Source organism: Periophthalmus magnuspinnatus, chromosome 21 (genome assembly GCF_009829125.3).
Source record: "Periophthalmus magnuspinnatus isolate fPerMag1 chromosome 21, fPerMag1.2.pri, whole genome shotgun sequence".
NCBI lineage: Eukaryota > Metazoa > Chordata > Actinopteri > Gobiiformes > Gobiidae > Periophthalmus > Periophthalmus magnuspinnatus.
Window position 1 is genome coordinate 28182902 of NC_047146.1, and position 26873 is coordinate 28209774.

General features: G+C 37.6%; 1 protein-coding gene across 1 annotated transcript in view; it reads left to right on the forward strand.

The window, feature by feature from the left end:
• Nucleotides 1-26873, forward strand: part of LOC117389682 (neuropilin-2-like) — a 174885-nt gene that overhangs the window by 8728 nt on the left and 139284 nt on the right. Inside the window, exon 2 of the mRNA XM_033987394.2 lies at nucleotides 11595-11775. Within this exon, the coding sequence (XP_033843285.1) occupies nucleotides 11595-11775 (181 nt within the window). The remainder of the gene's footprint in view (nucleotides 1-11594; nucleotides 11776-26873) is intronic.

A 26873-nucleotide genomic window follows, 5' to 3' on the forward strand; every position in this document is an offset into this window, starting at 1 on the left:
AAACAAAATCACTTCACAAATTTTAAGCTAGGCTAAATGATTAAAAGCTAAAATTATAAATATTAGACACCACTATTAAGTATAGCAGTGTGTCCTTACTCTCAACAAATGACCAATTAGTCAAACACGTAGCACTAATATAAAAATGCACTGTAAGCTCGGGGCTACATCACTGCTAAGTATGGAGTTATGAATACATTAGCTTGTGTGGATGTAAGGGATTTCACAGCCCACATGCACTATTTAAAGCATAGCCTCGGTCACACAGGCAGTTAAACTCTTGTAGCTCGTGTGTGCGTAGCATCGATGCTACGCTAGGCTCTTCGGGGTTCAAGTGTCAACATATGCTTTTGTGGTATCCTGCTGCTTCCACTCTCAAAGTTGTTGGGTATCCAAAATAACTGCTAACTCAAGCATGTCTAACCAAAAACACTGTACCAAATTGGCTGTATATTGCCAAAATATGTCATCTCAAGACTTCTCTCAATATCTACACTTTATTATTTAAAAATTCTCCACAAAAAATAAAAAGGTTAAGACGATGAATGAAAATCACTTTTTTTTTTTTTAAATTAACTAATTCGTACACCTTATTAAGATCATTTACTTGTTGTTGATACCAGATTTTGATACCCAAATGATCATTTAAAAAATTTTTTTTTGGACAATATTGTCATTTTCTTACTATTTCTGATGGAACTCAAGATTAAACTGTCCAGGAAAGGTCACATTTTTTCCATTTATATGATTTTTTCAGTATTGACACTTGCTTAAATTAATATAATTTCCATACTAGTTTTATTATCAGAAATCAGATATTGATTAATATCTGATTTTCTTTTTTAAATGTACATTGACACAATTTGAGGGTGCCATAGCTCAGTTGTGTTTTTTGTGACTCAACAGTACTCAGTTGGTAGTGTTTGTCCACTGATCCAAAGGTTGGCGGTTCAAATCCTGCTCTCAACATGAACATCACTGGTCTGATCCACTTACCCACAGTTTGGCGGTGCAATTCCAGCTCCCACAGATAAATGCTGTTGTTGTGTCCTTGGGTCATTGTGTCCCTCGCCTGCATATACTGGTACATGAATATGTGTAAAGTCTTGAAGATGAAAGAGTGCTACATAAAATTTTTTACCATTATCAGTATCGTACCCATGGCAAAACACTAAACTTGCCTTGCCTCCATTGTTGGTATTCATGAAAAACAGATAAGACAGAAGAGGTGTGACCAATTATTTATTTTACAATTCCCTATTAGTTGATTAAACATGTATGTCTAAGATAATATTTGCTTTTCTATTATGAAATATACAGGATTTAGACTGAAGCCTTGAATAGCAAATTAAATGCTTGCTTGTTTGGTTATCAGTCTCCACGGTAGCCAACCACACACGCGCGCATACGATAAACAGCGGTAAGCGGTGCTAAGCAGAGCAGGGGGGTAAGACAGGTCGCAATGCATTATTTATGGTCCTCTGACACGTTTAGTATTGCATTCTGATAACATGTATTCAGCACTTTCCCACATGTGCCTGCCCCATACACACACACACATATACATATGTCTGGTTTCCATAATTCTTGGGGACATTACATTGACTTACATTCATTTCCTGGAGACGAACCAAAACCATAGTCACACTCATAGTTGCCTAACCTTAAAGGTCCTATATTGGACAAATTGGACTCTTGTGAGCTTCAACCCATGTTATAATAAAAACATAGTTAGAGTTGTGATTTGTTTCATTCACACATATTTGAGTAACCCTTCATTAGTCTGTCTACATCTCCAAAGTCCAAAATGCTCTTTTCCATCTTGTGATGTCATGCAGTGATAGTTTTCAAGTTAACAGTTACCTTTTAGCTTTAGTTCAATAGAGATTGGCGACTCCAGAGCTGAAATCATCTAAATAATTCTCGTGAAGATATATGGAGTTTAAAAACACAGTGGAGCATCTGTACTACCACATGACATTGCAAAGTGTAACAAGACTCAGACTGAATATGCACGGTTTGTGTGTTAAACATGTGTGAATGAAACAAAACACAACTCCAGGTCTGTTTGTGATGAGGAAACAACATTATAACATAAATCGGAAAATAGTGTAATATGAGCCTTTTAACCAGATTCTAACCACAAGCTTCATCTCTTAAAAACATGAAAACATTTTCATTTTAAAGGATTAATCTTCACTTCCCTGATGCATTCTGAGTGTCATAATTATTTGCTGCGATGAGTTTATAAGAACATTTCACAACTCTCAGAAACCAAAGCAGAATTTTGCTGTGGCAGTAATGCTAACAACGAGCATGCTAATGCACAGTTCTGGATTATTAGAAAATAAAACCTGCCCACATAGAAATACAAGACTGTGTTCACACTTGTCCTGGTTTAGACGTAGATGATTCGGTGTGTGAGAAAATATTATGATATATTGTGAGCTGTATTTTGGATACAGTATACATATTTTGCTGCTGTATCGATATATCAATATATTTTTGGATAATACAGTTGAAGTATTAAAGTAGTATTAACAGATTCTGGTAGTGCTTTAGTAAAGTAATACTGTTGTACAAAAATATTTGTTTAAATATAGGGGTATAATGTAAAAATAATATTTTTATAATGCTTTTCCTGCCCTTCTGGCAAGGCGCTCAAAGCGCTTTACATTAAGGAACCACTCACCCATTCACCAGTGTACACAGAAATGTTCATCTGTGAGAGCTAGATTTACACTACCAACCTGTCGGTCAGTGAGTGCTAAAGCAAGGATATTTCATCAAGAGCAGGATTCGAACCACTATCCTTTGGATCAATGAGGAAATGTTGAAGCCACGACATATCGTAACAGTATTAATTGTTCATTGTATCACATATTATTGGTAGCATGTATCATATCAAAGCTTGAGGAACTCTGTAATTCCTAGACCTAGCGTAGTTCTGATGTGAATATGCTTAAGTGCTGGTCCAGGTTTACTCATGGTCTAGTTCCAATTTAACACCACTTTTTATGTGATGTGTTCAAGTGTGAGGGCTGTCTAATAGAAGTCACAAGAACTCGCTGAAATTGAAACTAGATGGTTGGCGCCAAGTTTGTTCATTTGTTTTTCAGTCCAAAATGCAAATGTTCTGACCTGGTTCACTTACATCTTATTTTACTCAAAGTGTACAATTACATTCCAGATCAGAGTGGTTCAATGTTTGGGACACATGCTTAAATTTGATTTATAAATTTCTGACCAAAAGTTCTGCACTTTAAAGAAGAACTGATTATTGGCACCGGTTAAAAAATGTTGTTAAAAATAAATTCCTCAGCCTTTTCAGTAGTCTCAAACTTTACCTTTTCAGTCCAATAAAAAAAAAAAAAAAGTAGAGTATAAAGTAAAAAGTATCCACTTTAAAATTTACTTAAGTAAAGTAACAAAAATTTCTGCTTATGAACAGTACTTCACTACTAGGTTACGTTCCGCCACTGATTGAATTACATGTGTTTTTATACATGCACTCTAATTGGGAGCAGGGAGCCAAGCATAACGGCAAAGTTAGCAACAATTAGCATGCTAGCAGCGTATTTCCTGATTATCGGACAATAAAACTCTTTATAAATAGATGCAGACAGAACATAGTGTTCTTATTTTCTCAAGAACTCAAGAGCTGCTTATACAATATATCTATATGAGGGCAAGCTGCATTTTGCTCACATATGGACGTGGAAAAAAAATCCTCTAGGCTCTTTAAGGCTTTTCATTGTCATCTATAACAGAATAGTTTTACATTTTGTGTGGAAAAGTTTGTTGAAAATGGTCCTTGGTTTTTGTCAGATCCTGTACCCCACCAGTGACCCACATCTGAAAATAACCTCCTGTCACTCTGCATGGCCTGACCCTGTTTAAAACCTGGATAAACTTTGCATTTCCTCTCACACAAGCTCTCAATATTGTTTCCTTACGGCTGCTCCAAAACAGATGCCGTTGTAGCCTGCTTCCCTCTGTTACTCTGGGAATACAAGGAACATAGTAAATAACAGGCTGCAATGTCTTCTTTGGAGGCCAACCAAGGAGCTTTTAGTCACCAAAAAACCTGGAAAACCTCAGGAATAAATGATAGAAGCAGAGGGGGGGGGGGGGGGGTGGGGGGGGGGGGGGGGGGGGGGGGCGATGTGCACATACGGAGGTGTGGTTGTGCACTACACCAGGTGCCTTGTGTGAGGCAGCCTCAGTGGAAAACTAGAGCTGGAGGGAGAGAAAATAAAAAAGGATAGAGGGGGGGTTGAGAGAGACAGAGAGTGAGAAAGAGAATAAAAAAGAGAAAGAAAGACAGAATGAAAAGAGAGAATGAAATAAATAGAGAATGAATGAGAGAGAATTAAAGAGAGAGAGAATGAAAAAATAGCTGTTTTTCTGTGATTCATTTGTGTCTGTTGATCAAAATTGATCACAAATCTGTATCAAAATCACTAAATTTGAAGCTTTATTAGATCTCAAAATCTGCAAGAAATACATTTACTTTTTACTCTTTAAGAACATTTTTAAACAGGTACTTTAATACTTTACTGTGACTTTTACTTGAGGATTCTTTGCTCCAGTATCTGTACTTTTACTTAAGTAACAAAGTTGAGTAGCACCACTGGTGTACTGTAAACATGTTTCGATGTTATATCTGCGTATATCCAAACAATGGAAGATAAAACAATACCATAATTATAGTCTAATATAAGTCCATTTGGCTATTTTACATAAGAAACCTTATCTGTTACTTAGCTGCTTTTTATTCATTTCAGCCTGCTCCCTTTGAGATCCTTTGAAGCATTAACCCTTTTGATCTGACTTGACGTGAGATTTTTACACACTCAGCATTCTAACGCACAAAGCATTATACAGGAAGAGAGGGTCAAGGCTCTGTCAGGAATGCGTGTTAGTAACACTCAGAATTTAAAATAGTATCAGTAGCTTCCTTTATTTTGATCAGATGTACCGTTTGACAGCACTGTAGCTCACCTCATCTCAAAAGGTGCAGTGCTGGCAAAGAGCTTGTGCTAGTTTTTATCTGGCAACGCTAAAGAAGGTAGCAGGAGTGAGATGCTAGCGTTAAAGTAAATGGCGCTCGGATGCTATTGATGATAAAATGTACATACAAAATGTGCAATGTGTAGCTCCAAGTTTCTATATTCAGTTGTGATATAATACCCAAGAAATAGAATTATTTGAAATATTTTACAATAACCTTGGGGCTGGTAAAGACAATGGCAAGACGTGTGAATTTTAACACTACAACCTGAGATTTTATGTTGTTATTGAATGAATATATTTTTTGTTTCTAGTAGGCCTGTCATGACAATTACTATATCGACTTATCGTTCGATATATGAAAGCTGGAACAATTTATTTATTATTCTTTGCACTACTGAGAATTTTATGGTTATTTTTTGGCTATACAATAAGATTTAAATCCCAAAAGGTTGAATTAATAACTTCTATGACTCATTACACATGCAAACTAAGTAATAAAGTGTTTCATTCTGGTATTTATTGCAGCTCACATTATTTTTTATAATATTGTACATTTAGAACAGTTTTTGTGGTTTAAACTGCTCTTGGGTTATTGTGTCAATGGCATAAATTAATTTCAATATGATCATTTACCGTCTATATTTACTTAAGCAATATATCAAACTTTGCTATCGCGATGGGCCTTGTTACAAATGCCATACTGAAGTGGTTTATAAAGTGAAGTGTCTTGTCCAAGGGCGCAACAACAGTGTGCACATGATTAGGGTTTGAACCGGCAATTTACTGGTTGTGGGTGGGAATTCAGCAGAAAATCAGCAGGCAGCACTCCCTAGCCATGTTCAAGGAATGTTGTGTAAAAGTTGTATATATTCTTTATAAAAATGCAAGGTGATGGCATAAAGTACAATATAGGCAAAGTAATAATCACTGAGAAACAAGCACTGAAACCTTCAACTTGGCAACAGTAGCTCCATTGGTAAAGCATATGTTCACTGATCCAAAGGTTGGCATTTCCAAGCCTGCTCATTCCAAGCCTGACATAAAACATCATTGGTTGAGCTGTCAGATCTACCGACTCACATGTTGGCGATGCGATTGAAGCTCCCACAGATGAATGCTTTTGTTGTGTACTTGGGCAAGACATTGAATTGACTTGCCCGCACGCTTTTGAGCCATCCAGGTAAATCTAAAACAAATAAGGACACAAACCACTGCTTCCTCACCTAAACCTGTTTTCTAAGTGCTAATCACTTCATGACTGAGTAGGGCCTGACACCTCCTCTGCTCACACAGCACCTGTCTATGCACTATCCGAGCCTTATTCATCAGATCTACAGCCGTCTGAGAGCTAAGAGAGAGGGAGGAGAAAGAGGGGAGGGTGAAAATGAGGGAGAGAGGGAGGGAGACTGAGAGAGAGAGGGAGGGAGAGAGAGAGAGAGAGAGAGAGAGAAGGAGGGAGAAAAAGGGAGGGAGGGAAGGAAAGAGAGAGAGAGGGAGGAAGAAAGGAAGGAAGGGAGAGAGAGAGACAGGGGAGGTGAAAGAGGAAGGAAGAGGAAGGGAGAGAGGCGAAAAGCTGAGAGAGATTGGGAGAGAGAAATAGAGGGAGAAAGAGGGGAGGTGACAGAGAAGAAGCGTGTGAGGGGGAGAGAGATTGGGAAGAGGAGGGGGACAAAGAAAGAAAGAAGGAGGCAGAAGGAGAGAGATGGTGAGAATGAGAGAAGATAAATCTTCACCTCTAAAACCATATTAAACATAGATGAATAAAAGTGCACCTACATTACCACGTTCAGGGCTGTGCATTCTGACATTTTGAGAGCTTAATTATATAAATGGTTCTGTATTATATTGCTTTGTTATAATTACTAACTGATTTCATAGGCATAAGACTTGAATGAGTGTCAGTGCTGTGGCTACGTGGTCAGTTGTCTTGGGTGTTCCACTATAAAAGGCCTTTTTGCATGAATTCAAAGGTAGACCAGATGCCCATCTTTACACTTTACAGCATGCTCAAAATAAACAAAAAGGAAAAAAAAACCCAATAAAAAATAATAACCCCCCCCCCCCCAAAAAAAAAACAACAACAAAAAAACAAAACAAAAACAAAAATCAATGTCTTTAGATACCTTTTTTGTGCCGTGTCTGCCACATGCTTGTCTCTGTGGAGTTACTACTTTGCCTTAAATGTCTTATATTACACAAAATTGACTCTTGTGAGCTTTGAGCCATGGTCAAAAACATACTCAGTTGTGTTTTGTTACGTTCACACATGTTTGAGTAATCCTTTATCATTAGCCTGTCTACATCTCCAAAGCTCAAAATGCTCTGTTTCACCTTGTGATGTTATGAAGTAGTAGTTTTCAAGTTAACAGCAAAATTTTAAATTTGGTTCAGTGGAGATGGAGAAATCCAGCGCTGAAATTATCCGGATGATTCTAGTGAAGGTGTATGGAATTCAAAAACACAGTCAAGCACCTTTATTACCGCATGACATGGGATGTGGAGGAGGAATAGAATGTTTTCCGAGAAGGGTTTGTGTGTTAAATGAAAGAAAACACCAGTTATGTTTTTAATGAGCAAACAACATTATAACATGAATAAAAAAGTATTGTAATATGTGCCCTTTAAAAATAGCTCATCTTCCTGCCCAATTGAAAACATTATGACTTGCATAACCATGTTAACTTTAATAAGCCACTATCCTTTCTTATAGCCAGTCATCCCCTGCTGCACTCTTAGCTAAGCCCTGTTCTATAAGTGGTGTTTGGCTTGGGCTGCTGTGAGATTCCAGAGTGGTTAAACGTTAATCCAGGTGGTGCAGAGTTGAAATGTGTCTGACTGTTTTGTGTGGGGATGGGCATAGAAACTTGACTCCTGTGTTACTGTATCGGGAGAAAGATTGGATGCAGATCGGACGAGATAGACAGGACTGCTCGGCTCACAGCGGGATGGCGCAGGGAAGGAGCAAGTAGTTAGAGAGAAGTGGGTTAGCGCTTTTTGTTTACAGACAGTGGAGAGAGATAGCGCTTTGTGCTGCCAGATGCCATTCAATTTATCTTCTGTGTGGGTTTTGCATGAGCCAAAAAACAGCCAATTTTGTCAACCCTCATTTGGTTTATTATGTATACTTTAAACAGCTACACAGAGTGGTAATGGTAAAGACAGCAGAACAAGGTTACTGTATCAATGGGTAAATGCAGTCCCTGTTGAGTGTAATAGACAGTGGTTAGTGATTGGTATTTCATATAAATAAAACATGAATTAAACATTGAAGACACAAAGTAAAAAAAATGAATAATGTTGTTGTGTCCTTGGGCAAAACATTTAATCCTTGATATAAAGTGCTTTGAGTGCTTGAAGGTGGAAAAATGCTGTATAAAAATGTGACCATTTACCATGAAAAAGACATCTCATTTGCAGTGGTCCAAACTTATTCCTCACTTACCTTATGAATTCAGAGCATCCAAATTATTTGGCGAGATGAGTTCATAATTGATAATTTCAACTAATTTCACAACTTTCTGAGTTTTGCCGTCACTATAAAGCTAACAAGTAGCATGCAAATTACCCACTTCCTTATCCTCAGACAGTAAAATGCTTTTTAATTGCAAACGTGCTTTATAGATGCGAACAGAGCTGCTAATACGAAATACCTATCCGGGGGTCAGACAAATTTTCAGATACAGGTAAAGAAAGTCGGTACAGGACCTTTGAGATATGTAATTTGAATTTATCCAGTGAAAATCTTTCAGTGGGTCCGCCATTTTATTCTAATGTGACTGTGTAAAAAAGCATAGCACTTTTCACAATTAATAAAACCATAAACCATTCTGACTGTAACAAAACCATATTAAAAATGTTAAAGTATCACCATGACAAATTGTGCAATTATTAAATTATGCTACCACAAATAGAACATCTACCACAGTTTGAGAAACCACCCAAATTAAGCGTTTACTTTACCTGTGTTTCAAATGTATATTCATTTATTCTATTCTCTTACTGCTTACTGCTTCCACAAATACATTGGGAATAAATGTTTACTAATTAATATTTGAGCGATGAGAGCCTAAAAGTACTGAACTTATCTGCGTGTGAACGTATTGAAAAGGCCGTGAGAGTTTGGGTGTTTATAGTTGATGAAGTGGAGAGAGAGAGCTGATGTTGTCCTTCAGTTGGTTTACAGTAGCCCAACTATTTATAGAGAGGAGACATGGGCCGATCTGCTGAGTAGTTTGACTTGGCTATGGTACCCGTAAACACACAAATAGAGGAACAGGATAAGCTGTTGGATGCTAGTTTGAACCTGAATTGTCATTAAAAATCTATTAAAGCACTACTTAGAAATAAATGACTCACTTTGCGTTCAAACTACTCTTGTTTACATTGGCTGCAGTGTTTATAATGCCCCTCCCACCCTGAGGCTAGTCTGTCCAGTCATCATGCAACTGGATATGTTTTCCCTTTTGCTCTGCACAATTTGAGAGGCTGTCTACAGTTTATGGTAGTCAAACATAGTTGCAAATGACAAAATGTAGGCTATAGAAAGTTAGTATACAAGTGCACCAATTTTTTTGCCAGATTTAACATGTATGAGTAAAGGTCCACCATGTAATTATTTTATGGAAATGGTATTGGTTTGCCTGGAATGTTCCACAGTATAGAATAAGTTTATCTATTTCCAACGAGACAAGCAGGTGACGCAATCAGGCCAAGGTACAGGTCAGATCTGTGGAAAGGAAAGCACGGTCTGAATGCCTGTCGAGGTATATTTTTTAGCAATAGAAACAACTGTAGTTTAATAAACGCTAGAACAACACTAGTGGATGATGTACTCAATTTTCTTACTTAAGTAAAAGTGCATATACAAATGTAAAAAGTTACTCAAGTAAATGTATCACATAAAAAAAAAAAAGCTTTAGTAAAAGTATTTAAGTACCCGTTTAAGAATCTACTGTAAGAGTAAAAAGTAGAAAAAAAAGTGTTGTTAAGTTATTAAACTGTTAAATGTAGTGATTTTGATTAAAAACATTATACATATTTTGCACAGCAGTTGCAATACAAATCAGCTTCTTAATTTTTCGTTTGAATGGTGTGTATTTAATTTTGTTTGCTCAATGCCGAAGCCTGGACTTGAAAACTTTAGTCAGGATGTTACTACGGACATGGTAAAAATAACTCCTTAGATCATATGAAGTAAAAATAAAAATCATCCACTGTAAAATGTAACTTCAGATACCTAAAAATCTTAAGTACAGATGAGTAAAAATTCTACTTAAGTATAGTACTTGTAGTACTTGTACTTCAATAGCTTCTACCACTGATGAGCAATAATATCTCCATGAAGACTTGCAGGTGGCAGAAAGACAGATATAGAGGTCCTTTGGATAACTTAATACTTGTGAATGTGATTTTTCAATAAAACATTTGAACGAAAACTGCTTTATACCTTCAGGCTGTAATAAACATGAAAATATGGCCTCCTATAGTCTCCTATATCTGTGTTTATTTCTCTTAAGCGAACAGATGACATTCACAGATGCTGTTTTTATTAAAGCGCCTTGTTTGGAAGTAAACATTTATTGGCTCTGAATTCAAATAATGTCTTTTATTGACAATGCTGCTGGGATATCAATAACACATTTTTTTTCTTTGCTTTTTTTTTGGTCATTTACAAGCTTGGACTGTCACTCATAATACATCAGTGTTTTTAACAAGTTTCTTCTCACACCAATAGTTAACAAAATAGTCAATCAAATATGGCAGCTAGGAGTACGCACAATAGGCTCCATAGTAACAGTACATTGGAATAGTGTGTAGTATTATGCTGCTGGGTATTGCTATTGCTATGTGACTTACTCATCTATGTCATGGTCCTATATAGCCTACAACTGGAATGTGAAAGAGTACTTTTGTATTGGACATGACACAGACATATGACTACTGACAAGTGGGTTCGCTCAGTAACAGTATCTAGGCTTTATGGTAATTATAGTGTAGTATTGTCCATGTGGGTAAAGATGTTTCAGCTATTCCGGGTCAAAATAGAGTCTTTGTACATCTTCATGGGGATGTGAATTTTGACCCCTCGTCCATTATGGTTTCCCAAACACAGATTGCATTGTGGGTTGAATATCCTAGCCCCATTGGAAAACATAAAGTTTATCGGGCTTATCTGTTGCGGTGACCAGCGCTAGCCATGCTGTGTTAATTTATAGATAAGCTAAAGTGAATTTTCATAACTGACAGCCAAATTCAATTACCTTAAATTAAAAAAAAGAAAATACAATTGCACAGTAGCCTACTTAGATTTGTTTGTACATTGTTTTTAATAGGATGCCATAAATGCTATCTTATCATCCTAAAACATAACAGGCAAAGACAATATGGCTAATCCTTCCCAAAAGTGTACTTATTTATTTCTTTTTCAGAATCAAATAAAATATACCTACTTACTTGAACCTATTGTAATGAAACTGAGGTAGTATATTAGATTAGAATTGCTATTAATAGGTTTTCGAAAAGTTGATACTACCATACTTGTACACAGTATTTATTCCTCTTCTTCTTTCCCCTCACAGTGTCTGAACCCTGCGGTGGGTACCTGGATGCCAGCCAGGCGGGATACATCACCACACCCGGGTACCCTCTGGAGTACCCCCCTCATCAGAACTGTCGCTGGGTCATTACAGCTCCAGAGCCCTTACAACGAATCGTCCTCAACTTTAACCCACACTTTGAGATCGAAAAACTGGATTGCAGGTAAGGATAAGACTGTTTTTGCTTTGCTTTATTTTGCTTTATTTTTGAATTGTTAAATGGCAGGGCAAAATATGTTTAGGTTTTCTTTGAGCACAGAAAGATGAGTAGGATTAGGAATGAGTTCAGAAGTAGGCAACGGGTTAGGTTGAAGATGTAGTTATATTGATATTTTTTGAGGTACTACTACTACTACCACTCTTGCTATTACTACCACCACTACTACTACTCCCACCCACTACTACCGCTGCTACTACTACTGCTACTATTACCACCTACTTCATAGAGCTGCTCAACTATGGAAAAATAATCTCTTAATTATGTCGTGTTTTGATACTTCTAAAAGTCATTGAAAATTAGGGTAATTTTGGTTCTAAATTTTACATAGAACTTAATTATGTACACATTTCATAACAACTATACTGCAACTACTACTACTTCTATTTCTTAAAGTAATAGATTTAAATTTTGTCTTAAATATTTCCTCTGTTTTGCTGGATGCATTGGGCAAACTCCATCCCACTCTCCTCCTGTTCCTCTGGCTCTATCTCTCTCATAATAATCTCTGTGGGACCTCCCTTGGTCTCCTGCCTCTAATTATCAAAGTCTAATTACAACACATTTACTGTTCCAGGACGCGTTCACACTCCACAAGATTTAACCCAGATTAGAGGATTTGGTGTCCATCATTTGGCATTTTTGGCTGTGTTTCGGAGTTACTTGGAGCGAGAGATACAGGGAATTAGACATACGGAGAGCTCAGATAAAAGACATGGGAGGGATTGGAAGATGCACCAGTGCATGGTGGGTAAGCAGGGACACGGGTAGGGGACAGAAGGAGGATAAATAGATTTTGTGGCTTACAGGGCAATACTAGTGTGATGAGTCAAGATTGTCAATAACAGCTAATGAAAGAGAGTTGGCTTATGTGAAAAGCTACTGTGGTCCTAAAGGTTCACTGTGTAACATTTCAGGCGGAGGGTACATCCACTGCTTGTCTATATAGATATTTTCCACAGTATGGCATTAAGCTACATATCTGTTTAGGATTTATTTTATTATGAGTGTTTTTGTTGCTCAAAAAACATGAGTTCTCACTGAGCGTGCTCACCTCACCATAGATCCGTCTTGTAACTTGGCCTGGGGCCGTCATCTGCTTCTCTTTATTGAGATAGTTGAATACCATTCTGCAGCAAATACCATTCTGAAGCATGCCAGGCAAAGCAATACCATCTCCATGGAGACAAGCCATGGAGACAAGAAGGTGACAGATCATCTGCCTGAAAAGTTATGCAGTGATGATAACATCTTCATTTAAGACACAGTATGAGCAACAACTGGACAAAACTATGAGGACTAAACCAGGTCCAAACCACAACATAAAGAAATAGATGAAACTGAACCACAATTGAACCAAAACTCGCCTAAAGTAAATGCAATTAGATAGAGATTTCCAAATCTGAGTACCACCAGAAAAAGCCAGCACAGCACTCACCAACTGTAGCCTCTCCACTTCTTGACAAAGCCAATTTCAGTTTCTTAGGCACGGGATTTTGGCACATTATTTTGCAAGGAACAGATGCGGCTCTATCTTGTTTTTTATGGGCTAGCAAAAGGTCAACATTGAAGCATGTTGCAGAGTTACAATGGTGTCCTTGTCTAAGTACATACAGCTCCATTGTCCCGAATGAGATGAGCCCATGTACTCGTGTATCTCCTCTTTGTAAACTGAAGATTTACTGCTGACAGTCTCTGTGGTGCTGAACTCAAGTCTATAGCCTGAGAGAGTTTGAGAAATTGAAATACAAATCTTGTTTAGATGATTTATGTAATGGTTTTAGGGTGACTGGTGCTGTTGGTTTTTGTTTGGTCTTTTTTTTCAAATCGTTCAAAGTTTTTTGGGAAGAGATGAACATGAACTATTGACAGATTAACAGCATGCTAATTTCTTGCATATTCACTGGTATACACTGCAAAAATGTGTTCATTTAATTCAGAATATGTATCTTGTTTGCAATAATGGAACCATGATTATTGAACTTATAAAAAATTAAATAAATATTAAATAATCGTTGGATGAAATGGAAATGAAAAATACTTCTTCAAATTTTTTTTTTTTTTTACTTGATTTTAAAGTCACAAACATCTGGAAAATGACAAACTCTCTGTCTATATCCAATCTAGATACATCATCGTGTTTTGCAGTGTCCATATAATATTACTACATTCAACATATAATGAGATTTTTTTAGTACTTTATTGTGTCTCATCTGTTCTTTAATATTGAGGTTAATGCACTGGCAATATGCATTTGGGTAACACCTTCTGGTTATATGGCAAGTGCTTAACCAAATGTGCCACATACCGTACATGTGTTTAAGAGAGACACAATTTTAGACAGAGATGTAGAGATGCTGATATGTGACTAATGTCCGACCTGCTGCCGACAATCAGTGAGGACATACTCTACCCCCCACGGAGACACACACACCTCCGTGACCTTCGACCCAGACCTAACAGCTCTATTACCCCCCCCCCCCCCCCACAAACACACAAACACACAAACACACACACACACAAACAAGCACTGGAGGCCTCACAGAACTAAAATACTCCTAGCTGTAGGACACCTAAATAACCAACAATTAGACCACCAGTACTGGAAATACTCACAAAACTAAACTGGTAATTATTAACGACTAAACAGGTGAGTCAGTGGCCCTGTGGTTAAGGTGGTTAAAGGTTTGAATCCCGGCTCCTTATGCAAGACACTTCAAGCATCTTGCTTTATATGAATGTGTGCATACATGATTGATGGTGGTCAGTTGGGCCATTGGTACAGACTTGCGTTCTTGCTTGTAATTTGTAATCCTTTTAGGGCTATATACCAGTAGCCATTAAGTATGCAGTAGTTGACTACAGTTTTCACATCAGAACCAGCCTAAAGCAGGACTATCCCAAAACTAAATTAAGGCTAAACTGGAGAAAATAATTCTTGTAAATGAGAACTGACCAGAATTCTCTCTAATCTGAATCCTCACTACCTAAACCTGAAAACCTGCAGTCAGTCATTAATTAGTGCTAGTGTAGCCTCTGCAGCTCACAGAGTGAATTTGGAAGGTTCTGAACTTTTGGCCTGCCATGTACTGAGAATGTGAAAAGCATGCATCCTCTATCTGCAGGCTAAGGCACTTGCAACCCAGGTCCAGTTATGATTGTAGTTCCTTTTTTAAACCATGCTATATATACTACCTTTAAGCAGTGAAAAACATTGATACCAGATTTGTTAATCCTAAATAATGCAAACATACACTGTACATACATCTGAATGAGACAGAGTTGGCACAGAGCAGAGTGCAGTCCAGGCCTTTTCAACCTTTCAGCAAACACCACCTGGTGAAATATTGATGCATTTGTCCCACTCACAAAGGCATGTTAAATTCAGATCAGAGCAGTCAAATCCACCTATGTATTATTGATATAATGTGAACGCAACACAGGGGCAGGGTGGAGACAACACAACAATTTGTCTTTAATGCATTGCAAATAGAAGGCACTAGGTTTCTGCCACATGCAATGGGTCACTTGACAAATTATTAGAATGCATTTTTTTTCTCTAATTCAATACATTTTTTTGCGATTTGGTATTCTCATACGTTGATATGTTGATTTCTTTTTTCTTTTATTTATTTATTTATTTTTTTTAATATGTTGTTTTTTGGTTTAATTATGATTGGCACACATTGCTTATTATATTTTCGTCGGGTCCTTTCAGGGTATGTTTTAGATTGCTAACAGTCCAATGCAAATTTAAATCTACACTTTGTGACTTTTTTGGTGGACTACCGCCTGCACGTGTCAGTGGAGATGTAATTGGTTTTCTTAAAATGTTACACTGTATGCTATGAAATGTATCTATTTCCATAGATACAAGCAGATGGTAGTTACAGGTCAAGTATATGGAGAGGCGAGCCTGCTCAACCTGTAGGTCAAGGTGTTTTTTGGCAATATAAAACAACTGCAATTGAATAGCTACCTTTAATACCATACTGTGGAACATTACAGGCAAATAACAAGCAGGTAGTAAACACCTTACCAGAAAAGTTACGTAGGAAAAGTCCTGGTTTAGTCCTGGTTCAGTCCTAGTTTAGTCCTGGTTTTGTCCCAGTTTAGTTCTAGTTTAGTCCTGGTTTAGTCCTGGTTTCATCGTGGTTTAGTCCTGTTCAGTCATGGTTTAATCCTTGTTTAGTCCTGATTTAGTTCTGATTCAGTCTTAGTTTAGTTGATTTAGTTGATTTTAGGCCTGGTTAAGTTCTAGTTAAGTCGGGTTAGTCCTGGTTTAGCCCTGGTTCAGTCCTGCTTTAGTCCTGGTTTAGTTTATTTAGGCCTAGTTAAGTTCTGGGTCAGTCCTTGTTTAATCCCATTTCCATGTCTACCCTTCTTGCGTTTCGACAGGGCCTGTTTTATTATTACACAACCTTGAGATAATCTAATTTGCCAAGCGCCTGATTGCAATTTAAGATGGTAATCCTGAATCCATAATGCACCACATTTGACCAAGCACCGTGCCCAAATCGATACATGGTCGTACAGCATGGGAGATGTTTTCATTAAGATTCATACATACCAGATTTAAGAGCAAGGAAAGGAAACAAGGAGATAGGAGATTGGAGGGTAGAGGAAGGAAGGACATCTAGCCCTGGCCTTGCTATGATCAGCATATAACCAGACCTATTATGACTCACTCACACTTCTCATTTCACAAGTGATTTAACATCCTCCCTAACATTTTATTTTGAAGTTAGACCTTAGACCTTGGACTAGTATGGTCAGTGGGAAAAGGGAAGCATACACAAATTCACATGTTAAAGGACATAAAGATAGAGGAAGGATGGGTAGTAATTGGAACAAATTGCTTTATCTGAATTTTATTGTCTTAAAAACAACTAGTTCATTTCAAAACAGGCCTATTATGGAAACTCGATTTCACAATTTAATCACCACAAGTTGTGAGTATTTGTGAGTGATTTGTGCATGTTTGAGCTATCTTTAATCGCTTGCAGGTTGCTAACCTCTGTTTTAAATGAACATCGTGATTTAAAATGTGCAAATTATACATAATGAGCCATGGGTGTTATAGACTATAGCTATAGAGCAGATGCAAACACATTGGGTCTTCTTTAAAAAGTTTGCAGTGGTCCAAAGTTATTCCTCAGTTATCCTATGCATTTGGAGCATCCCAATTTTTCACTGTGATAAGTTTATAAGTGCTTTTATATTTTTCCTGTGTGAATGTTCTTTTTTATTGCTCCTCTAACATTGGGACCAGGAGACTATAGATGAAAAATAGCCTCTTTTTTAGGTTATCTTGTTTAATCATGTATTTTATGAAATTGCACTGTCCCCTTTAAAGAAACTAATCTAATCTAATTCACAACATTCAGAGACCAGAACATAGTTTTACAGTCACAGTAATGCTAACAACAACTAGCATGCTAATGTGCACTTCCTGATTCTCAGACAGTAAAACGTTTTATAATTACATGCAGACAACACACAGCTGATTTTGTTTGACTTAATATAACTGTAGTGGGGCAAGACAAATTATTGCTCAAATACATGGAAAAAATCATGTTCAAGCCTTTTCATATATGGCTACTACTACTGCTACTACTGCTGTTACTATTACTACTATACTACTACTGCTGATGCTCATAGGCAAAAGTGCAGCGTCAGGGTCTGTGGAGGGCAGGCTCAAATCATCCTGACAGCTTCTTCCTAGCTCCTACCTCCTTCTCTCCTTCCCTCTTTTTCTCCTCCTCTCTTTCCCTTCTCTTCTGGTCCAATCACTCCTCAGACCTCCAGCCGTGATCCCTCTTTTCTATAGTTGTCATCCATCATCTTTGACCTGCTCAGTCTGTGTTCAGCAGCATTCAGTCACAAGGGGGCTAAGCATCAAAGCTGAAGGGATGTATGGGAAATGGATTCCATGTGGAATGGTTAGACTGTATTAAGTAATATTTAAAATGGAACATCAACTATAAATAGTTGATATGTGTTTAGAGCAGGGGTGTCAAACACATTTTCACAGAGGGCCACACCAGCAGAAATGGCTGCTCTCAAAGGGCCAGATGTAAAATAAATCTAACTCAATTTTCAACTTGTTAATTAACTGTTTCTGTATTTATGACTTATTCAAGTTACAAATATTGCATATGCATTTGCCTAGATGTAAAAATATGGCTGTGTAACTGTGTATCTCCTGATAAACTGAGATTTTAAGGCCATCATACCTTTTAACTTACCCTGTCGAGGGCCACATAAAATGATGTGGAGGGCCGCATTTGGCCTTGACTTTGACACATGTGGTTTAGAGCAAACAAAACAAAAATTGCTGGTAGGAGAATTGCTTTAAGGAAATCTTTGAGTAATATTTATTTATTTATTTAACCTTTATTTAACCATGAAAATCCAATTGGCCCCATGCACAACAGTGCCCGGCAACCTCACCAGAAATGTAACTATGGGTGCAGAATCCAAACATAAACAGAACTAAGAAAAAAGCACATGGCCACTTCCCCCTATGATACACATAAAAGACACAACATCGTCCAATTGCCATGAAACTTGGGGAAATAATTGTAGGCTTAAAAATATGCAAAAAAGTCAATTACACCATATCTGTATTATGCACGAGGTTGCTGGTTCAAAGCCATGGGCACCACCAGTATAAAGCAATCGCCACACTGCACTATAGAAATGGTGTGAAGGGGGACAGATAGTGGACTGGGCGGTGGCCGAGTGAGGAGAATGCAATGCAGGGGTAGTCATGAGTCCCTGGGTGAGGGCCATCATTGCCACTTGCGGCTTTAATTATTATTATTTTTTAACAGATAAGCCTTTTATTTACTTACATAATACCTAATTACTTCATTACTCAGTCAATTAATCTTCTCGATAATTGAAAAGAAAGGTATAATTCTCTTACTTTTTCTGGCAGCTTTCATAGTTCAAAAATACATGTTAACAATGTTAGCAACCCAGACTCAATAATTCAATTAACTACATGACATTTCACCTTGATCTTTGGGAACACAACTGATTTCTTCATCATGGACTAAATATCGCTGTAGGCCACTTTCCAACTATCCAACTATGCACTACCAAAGCCAAATCAGAGAGTGGACTTTCAGAGTTTTGATCCCTCCATCTGCAGTGAACCAGAGCTTTTCGGGCCAAATCATTATTGCGCAGTTCCCAGGCAGGCGGCCAATGCACCCTCTCCTCCTCCTCTCCCTCTTCATATCATAACCCATTTATCCTGGTGTAACATCCAGAGCTTAAACAACTTTAGAAAAGAGCTTGTACTTCTCTGAGTAGTTTTCAGAGATCATACTTTAAGTAATATTGTTATTGAAGTAACTGTAAAAGTTTTGGTTACAAGTGACAAAAGCTTTATGATGACAATATTAAAGAACATTTGTGTGTCTTGCACTGCTTCGTCTGATATAACTTATTATGTCAAAATGTTATGGACTATTTTTGGGGGAAATACCAATAAGGTGACAGTAGCTCAGTACAGTAGAGTGTTTGTCCACAGATCTGAAGGTTGGTCCCGCTTTTGACATAAACATCATTGGTAGACATCACAGGTTGACCTTGTGATTCCAGCTCCCATAGATGAATACTGTCATTGTGTCCTTGGGCAAGACACTCAACCCACCTTTCCCACAGTCTCTGGGTACACTGGTGTATGAATGTGCGTGTTAATGGGTGAGTGGTTCCTTGATATAAAAGTGCTTTGAGTGCCTTAAAGGTGGAAAAGCGCTATATGAAAATGTGAATAAAAGAATTATCTAAAGCAACATAGTGTAACTTTCTGCAGGTGGAAAGTCAACTGCATGATCCATGGAAGTAGATAATTTAAACCGTACCTTGGTTCCATGGAGATAGATATGTGTTTTAAGTGACACTGTGGAAGTTTATAGCCAAAGGAACAATATTTCCATGGAACAGGCATGGAAAGGCCAAATGAGAGTCAGGTTTGTGGAGATGCAAGCCCAGTCACACTAAGGATGCATGTTTTTTTCAGTCAAATAAAAAAATTAAAAAAACAAAACATGTTTTATTTTTTATTTTTGTATTACTTGGCTGAAAAGTTACACAGTTGCTACATTGACTTTCTGATAAAATCAGATACTTAAGTAGCAGTTGCCAAATACTTTTACACTTTATTGTACTTTCTTGAACCACTTCTTTGTACTTCTACTTGGGTATAATTTTGAAGTAACATTACTTTTACTATATCACATTTTTGGTTACTCTACCCACCTCTAGTACCCCAGTAACAGCCGTAGCACGTAGGCACATTTCCTCTGCTCCCACAATGCCACAGTAACACAGTAAGTTAACAAGTGATTTATATGACAGAGAGGTTGCCGTCGACGATAATGGTTTCACTAATGATTTAAACCTCGTCTTTGTACTCTGCCTCAATCAATCACCAACCTCTCTCTCCCTCCATTTCTCTCCTTCTCTCTCTCCCCCCTCCTCTCTCCCTCTCTCTCTCTCTCTCTCTCTCCACCAAAAGCTACTCATCTTTTTTTCCTTTTTACCGTTTTCCTGCCTGCAAAGTGGAGCGTGAGTGAAATTTAGAAGGATCATTATCAGGAGCAAAGAAAGTGAAAGGCACAAATGAAAACAAGAAAAATGGGTGAGTTTTTACTGTAGCTTGGTAACAGAACAAAGAAGGTATATTATTGGTAATATAATAGCCTGTGTGGTCATTCTCAGTTTGTGTGTAAATGTAGAACAAATCTGGAACACATCTTTTCTGATTGTGATTAGATTTGCAATTTAGGTTTCACAATTCCAATTGAATTTACAGTGGAAGTTTTATGTGTCCAAGAGTGTGAATGAGAATGACTAAATATTGATCAGCTAAACTAATACAACAAGAATTATTGTGTTGTATTTCAGAACCTGCTTAATAAAGGCCTCAACTACAGGATTAGCAGGTTTTATACACAAAACCACTTGCAAATTATATTCTATCTATACATTTATTGGATCACAATATATATATTTTTGTTTCGTGTATATTACTGTTGTCACCTGTAGAAAAATGTGTCCTCTGCATTTGACTCATACTCAAAGGTGTAACTTGAACTGTCCACCACAGGGAGTTTTTAATGCTATGCCTGGAATGTTCTGCAGTATGGCATTAAACTGATCTATGCCCATGGAGACAGGCAGTTGATGTTGCATGTCAGCTCTGTAGATCAGTTAACTGTTAGTCTAGTCTAACCTGTCATATGCACTTTAAGTGTGTAGTCACTTTCTCCCTTTATATTCTTGAGGTAATATTTGCAGGTCTTGGACTCAGTAGAAGTGTCTGTGTTCCTCTGGTGAGGCTGAGACGAGGTGTTCTCTGTGTTCTTAGCAAAAAGGCTGAAGGATTAAAGAGTTTTATTTGAAAGCACCTGGAGCCAGGGCACAAAGCACTTTTGTATTAAGAGAATATGTTCAAATCTACAGCAGCCAAACTCCCATAAATGCCACTTGTGGAAGAGAGAGCAAAAGGGGGCACAGAAAGGAGAGACAGTGGGTGAATAAGAAAGAGAGGGGGAAAGAAGAGAGAAGTATTATAGGGAGAGGGAGATAGGAAGAGAAGAGAGAGCAGGGCAAGAGAGAGTGAAATAGAGGGGAGGGATTGTGTAGAGAATAGAGATAGAGAGAGAGGGAAGAGGGGGGAGAACGAGTAGGAGAGAGATAGCGGGTGGGGGGGATTATCGAGAGAGGAGGAGATGAAAGAAGACATTTTTACAACTACAATTATGTCATCTGACTAAGTACTTTAAACTAATAATATTGAATGTAATAAGAGCAACATTGTCCATTAGTAGCCACCTTAATATACATCCTTTGACTTGACATCCTAATAAGTGCTTATACATATTCCATCAGCAGTAACAAAATACTTAATACTTTTGGCGTAGTTTTGCCCTTCCTTGTGCACTACCTCTATTGAAGTATAGATAGTACTATTGTAGTAATTCATGAGAGTCAGAAGTCTTTGTAGAATCATATAGGTGTTGTGACAGTTGCCTGAGGACACAGGGGTACAGGGACCAGATGGAGAGAGAGAGAGAGGCGAGAGAGGGGGGCAGTGCAGAAAAGAAAGACAGAAGAGAGAAAGAAGGGGAGATAGAGAGGGGACTAGTTACAAACTAGGGAGAGAGAGACGGAGAAAAAAATAATTATCAGATTTGGTAAGCCAATGTTTACTTTATAACAGTAATATAATAGCTGCAGTTTAGTCCCAAGTGTTTTAAAAGACTCTGTGTGATCAATGCCTCTCACTGTAATAATTGCAGAAGTGTTTGAAGGACTGACCCCACATCAGCACTGGTTAAGACCATGATTACAAATCGATTGGTCTCTCCCTCTTCTTTCCTTTTTTCTCTCTTTCTCTCTCCATCTTGTCACTCTTTCATTCTCTCTCTCTCTAGCCCTCATTTTTCTCTGTCCCCCATCTCCATCTGTCCTCTCTTTCTTCTCTCCCCCCCCCCCTCTCTCTTTCTCTCTGTCTCTCCCTCTCTCTCTCCCTCTCCCTCCATATGTCTCCTCTAATAAGCTCATTACTTTAGAACTCCAACTTTGTCACCACCCAATCTCTCTGTAAGTGCTCGGGTGACAGAAAGACCCCAGCTGCCCCTCCATAGACACAGGTGTAAGAAATATAAACAGAAATTAGGGGAAAAATATTGCACATCATGCTAAAGTCATTAGTCCTCACAATGTGTATATGTATATCTATCATATAATATAAATATAAATATAAATATAAATATATATATATATATATATATATATATATATATATATATATATATATATATATATATATATATATATATATATATATATATATATATATATATATATATATATATATATATATATATTACTACATTACTACAGTTACTACATTAATAATGATAATTAGCTGTAAACTCTTATATTGCTAGTTTTCAAATTATATCACCAAACTCTAATGACCGGCATTTGCATTGGGGTTGTATTATTTTGCATGGGGCTACTGATCTTCATAGCAAAAAAGTTCTGCAGGGGCTACAAAGCTGTTTTAAAGCCCCCCAGAGAATTGTGCATTGTTGACTTATTTTAAGAGATTATTTTTCCAGACCAAGGTTTAGTTTGTTTTTATACCTGATAGTTTCGACTGCTCACTAGTGGTCTTCCTCAGAGTGGTTACACGATGTGGCTGTGTCCAATCAGTTGATTTAAACAGGTAGATGGCACTGTTGTCCTCCCTCCACTGGTAGCAAGACACCGCCATCTGCAGTCTGACCTCTTCAGGACAGTATCCCAGGTGTGTGAGAGTAAAAAAGCCCCCTTCGTCCCAGTTTATAGTCCTGTGGGTACATTTTCGTTGAATAAAAATACATAGAAAACCAACCCACACTGACCCCCAATACCTCTTATGGACAGCAGAACATCCCACAGCCTACTTATTTTATTTTTTTTTTGTGTGGTTAAATATTGTGGGATAATGGTTCTTGTCACTTGTACTGTAAAATGATAAGGTTCAACATTTATGAATTAAAATTTTAGATATTACTTCTTAAAATATAGTAATGATATAGAATCATTACTTTTACCATCGCATTTTAATTGCTTAAAATGCTAAATTTCTATACATTTCAGAATTAGCTGATTTTAATGTTCCTATTTTTGTTTTTTTACATTATTTCACTTCTCTCCATAAGTATGAAAGAATGGAGAAAAAAATAAACACTGAAATGGTGTATATGTGGTTCTTAGAAAAATAATTACTTTTGTCCATAACCATAATTTTAAATTCTCCGCTCAAGCCCAAGTAAAGCTGTTTCTGAAGCAGTGGGCAGTCCAATGCAAACATGTGGAGAGAGGATCAGTTCTTATTTGGATATTGTCATACTTGAGAAGAGCTGTGTTGCTGTGGTTGATTAAGATACAGCTGAGACTACCATAAAAACCAGGCTATTGTAATATTTAGGACCATCACCATATATAAAAGTCTTATAACTGGCATTGGTGATGACAGATGATAGTGTAAGTCAAGTAGGTTACTGTGTAACGTCTTTGTGCACTGACAGACTAATGACCCATCAATTGTAAAAACCTGACATAATGATGTGTGAATTGGGGGCGGCAATAGCTCAGTTAAGGGCGACAGTAGATAGTGTGGTCATCCTCTGATCCGAAGTTCGAGAGTTCGAGTCCCGCTCTTGGCATTGGTAGATCAGAGCCACTGACCCACAGGTTGGCGATGCAATTCCAACTCCCATAGATGAATGCTGTCATTGTGTCCTTGTGCAAGACACCCCCCAGTGTCTGTGTACACTTGTGTATGAATGGGTGAGTGGTTCCTTGATGCAAAGTACTTTGGGTGTCTTGAAGGTGCAAAAGCGCTATATAAAAATGTAATCATTTGATTAGAGAATGTAAATTTCATTTTTTAAATTTTGTTTTATTGATTTAGAATTTATTTGTTCTTTAAGTACATTTTCAAACGAGCACTTTAATACTTTTGCTGAAGTGTAATTTTACTTGAGTATTTTATTGCTCCGGTATCTGTACTTTTACTTAAGTTACACAACTGAGTGCCTCTTCCACCACAGATGGAGAAGTGATGGAATAAATCTACACTAACTTCAAGGAGACAAGTGGGCAGCAGATCCTCCACCGTAAAAGTTGCACAGCGTACCTTTACAAAGCCAATTTTGCATACCCCACTCCATCCATTCTACACAGATGGTCAATTTTGCTACTTTCACCACATTTGAGCCCAGAGGCAGTGATCAGTGGTCTATGTGAACTCCTGCTCCCACATACATCAACACACAGACACATTAACACCACAGGGCCTGCTGTTTGTCCATGTGCTCACCGAGGCCCCCTGTGGACAGACACAAACATGCAGGCAGACAGGAAATTACTGAGAAGAGCAAAGGCAGCTGAAAGTGCTCTGTGTAAATTTTCTGGTGGATGTGTCACTAGACTTGTTATGGCTTTGACTGAAATGTTCCACAGGATGGCATTATCTGTGGAAAGGCAAGTCCGCTCACGGCATGGTTTTTGAATGGTAAAATACCTGTAATTTGAATAAATACAAAATAGATACGTGTAATGACATGCTGAGCATTCAAGGCAACATATTCATGGAGAAAAGCCAGAAAAAATACACAGGGCACTTTTAAGTTTGAATACGTTGCTTTGTAAATATCAATATTTCTCCTTCTTTTTAAAATTATATTAAAGTTACTTAGGTACAGAACTTGTCTAAGAAAGTGATATGACAAAACTACTGCTACATCAACAATATTATTTGGAAATGGAATAAACTAATCATTTGAATTGAATACAGCCCCATGCAAAATAATACAACTCCCTCACCCCACCTTTGAACGAGAGGGCAAACCGTGGAGTAGACTTGTAACTATGATTGTGATTGTTAGACTGGCATTATAAAGTAGAATTTTCAGTCTACAAGTGCATACCTTTGGGTTAGAGCAGTTCTCAAGGCCTTTGTCAATATCAGGGTTTGGTGAATATGAGGAGCCGATTTGGGATTAACTGTCTTGTTGGGTGCCATGCTCCTCCCACATAACAGATAGCACTTTAAACTTCAAAGTCCTGATAGGCCTCGATCAGTATACGCAGGAAAAAAAGTTGAAATTATATATATATATATATATATATATATTTCATTAAATGTGTGTATATATAATATTGTAACAATATATGTGTGTATGTATATATATATATATATATATATATATATATATATATATATATATATATATATATATATATATATATATATATATATATATATATATATACATACACACACACACACACACACACACACACACATTTAATGAACTATGTCAACATTTCAATTGAAATTCTTAATGTAATAGAAAGTTTTAGAAACTCTCAATGGGCTCTTCCTGGTTTTTAAATGTCTTATAATGGTCTTGAGCCTTCTTATCTTACAGAACTGCCTTTATCCTATGAACCCTCGCGGCCCCTGCGCTCCTCCGGCAGCAGGCTCCTAGTTATTCCCAAAGTCAGGACACACACGCATGGAGAGGCCTCTTTCCAGTTTTATGGCCCCCGTCTATGGAACAGCCTGCCGGAGGACCTCAGGGCCGCAGAGAACATTCAGGTTTTTAAAAGCAGGCTCAAGACCCATCTTTTTAGCATAGCTTTTGATTAGTATTTATCATTTTAGTTTACTTCTCTATTTATTTAGTCTTATTTAGGCTGGCTAGTGTGTTTATGTTTTACTTATGTTTTATTTACGTGTTTAGTTTTGACTTATTTTATTATTTTTAATAATTGTAGATTTGCCAGTGTTTCCTCTGAGGAGCCCTCTGCACCGGGAGCTGTGGTTGGCTGTGGCTGCTGGGCCCTGGCTCGTGGGCCCTGGAGGTTTGGTCTTGACCTCATCTCTTCTCTGGGCCCTGGGCTGGTGTCCTGTGGCTGCGGGTGACCCTGCTCCTGGTGCAGATGGTTCCTCTGGTGGCGCTCTCTCATCTGGTTCATCTTTATCCAGCCTATTGCATTAAACACATTTTAAATGAAACCAAAGGTATTTTAACATGTGTTGGGGTGGGGGGTGGGAGTGTGCGTTGGGGTGGGGGGTTGTTTGGTAGTGTTTATTGATGTGTTGGGGTTGGGTTGTTTGGCTGTGGGGTGGTTGGGTGGGTTTGGTGGGTGGGACTGATTTTAATGCTTTGTAAAGCACTTTGTGTTACATTTTTTTGTATGAAAAGCGCTCTATAAATAAAGTTTGATTTGATTTGATTTGATAAATAAAAATTAATTAAATGAATGAAATGTGTTATGGTATACAGTTTAAATACATCATTTTAAAGGTAACTTTTCAGGTGGAGGACCTGCCACCTGCTTGTCTCTATAGCGATGTAAATGCTTTTCCTGAAATGTTTCCACAGTATAACAGTCAACTTATCTAATTTGGATTTATTCAATTGTTTTTATTGCTCAAAAATATAATGAAAAGCATGTAT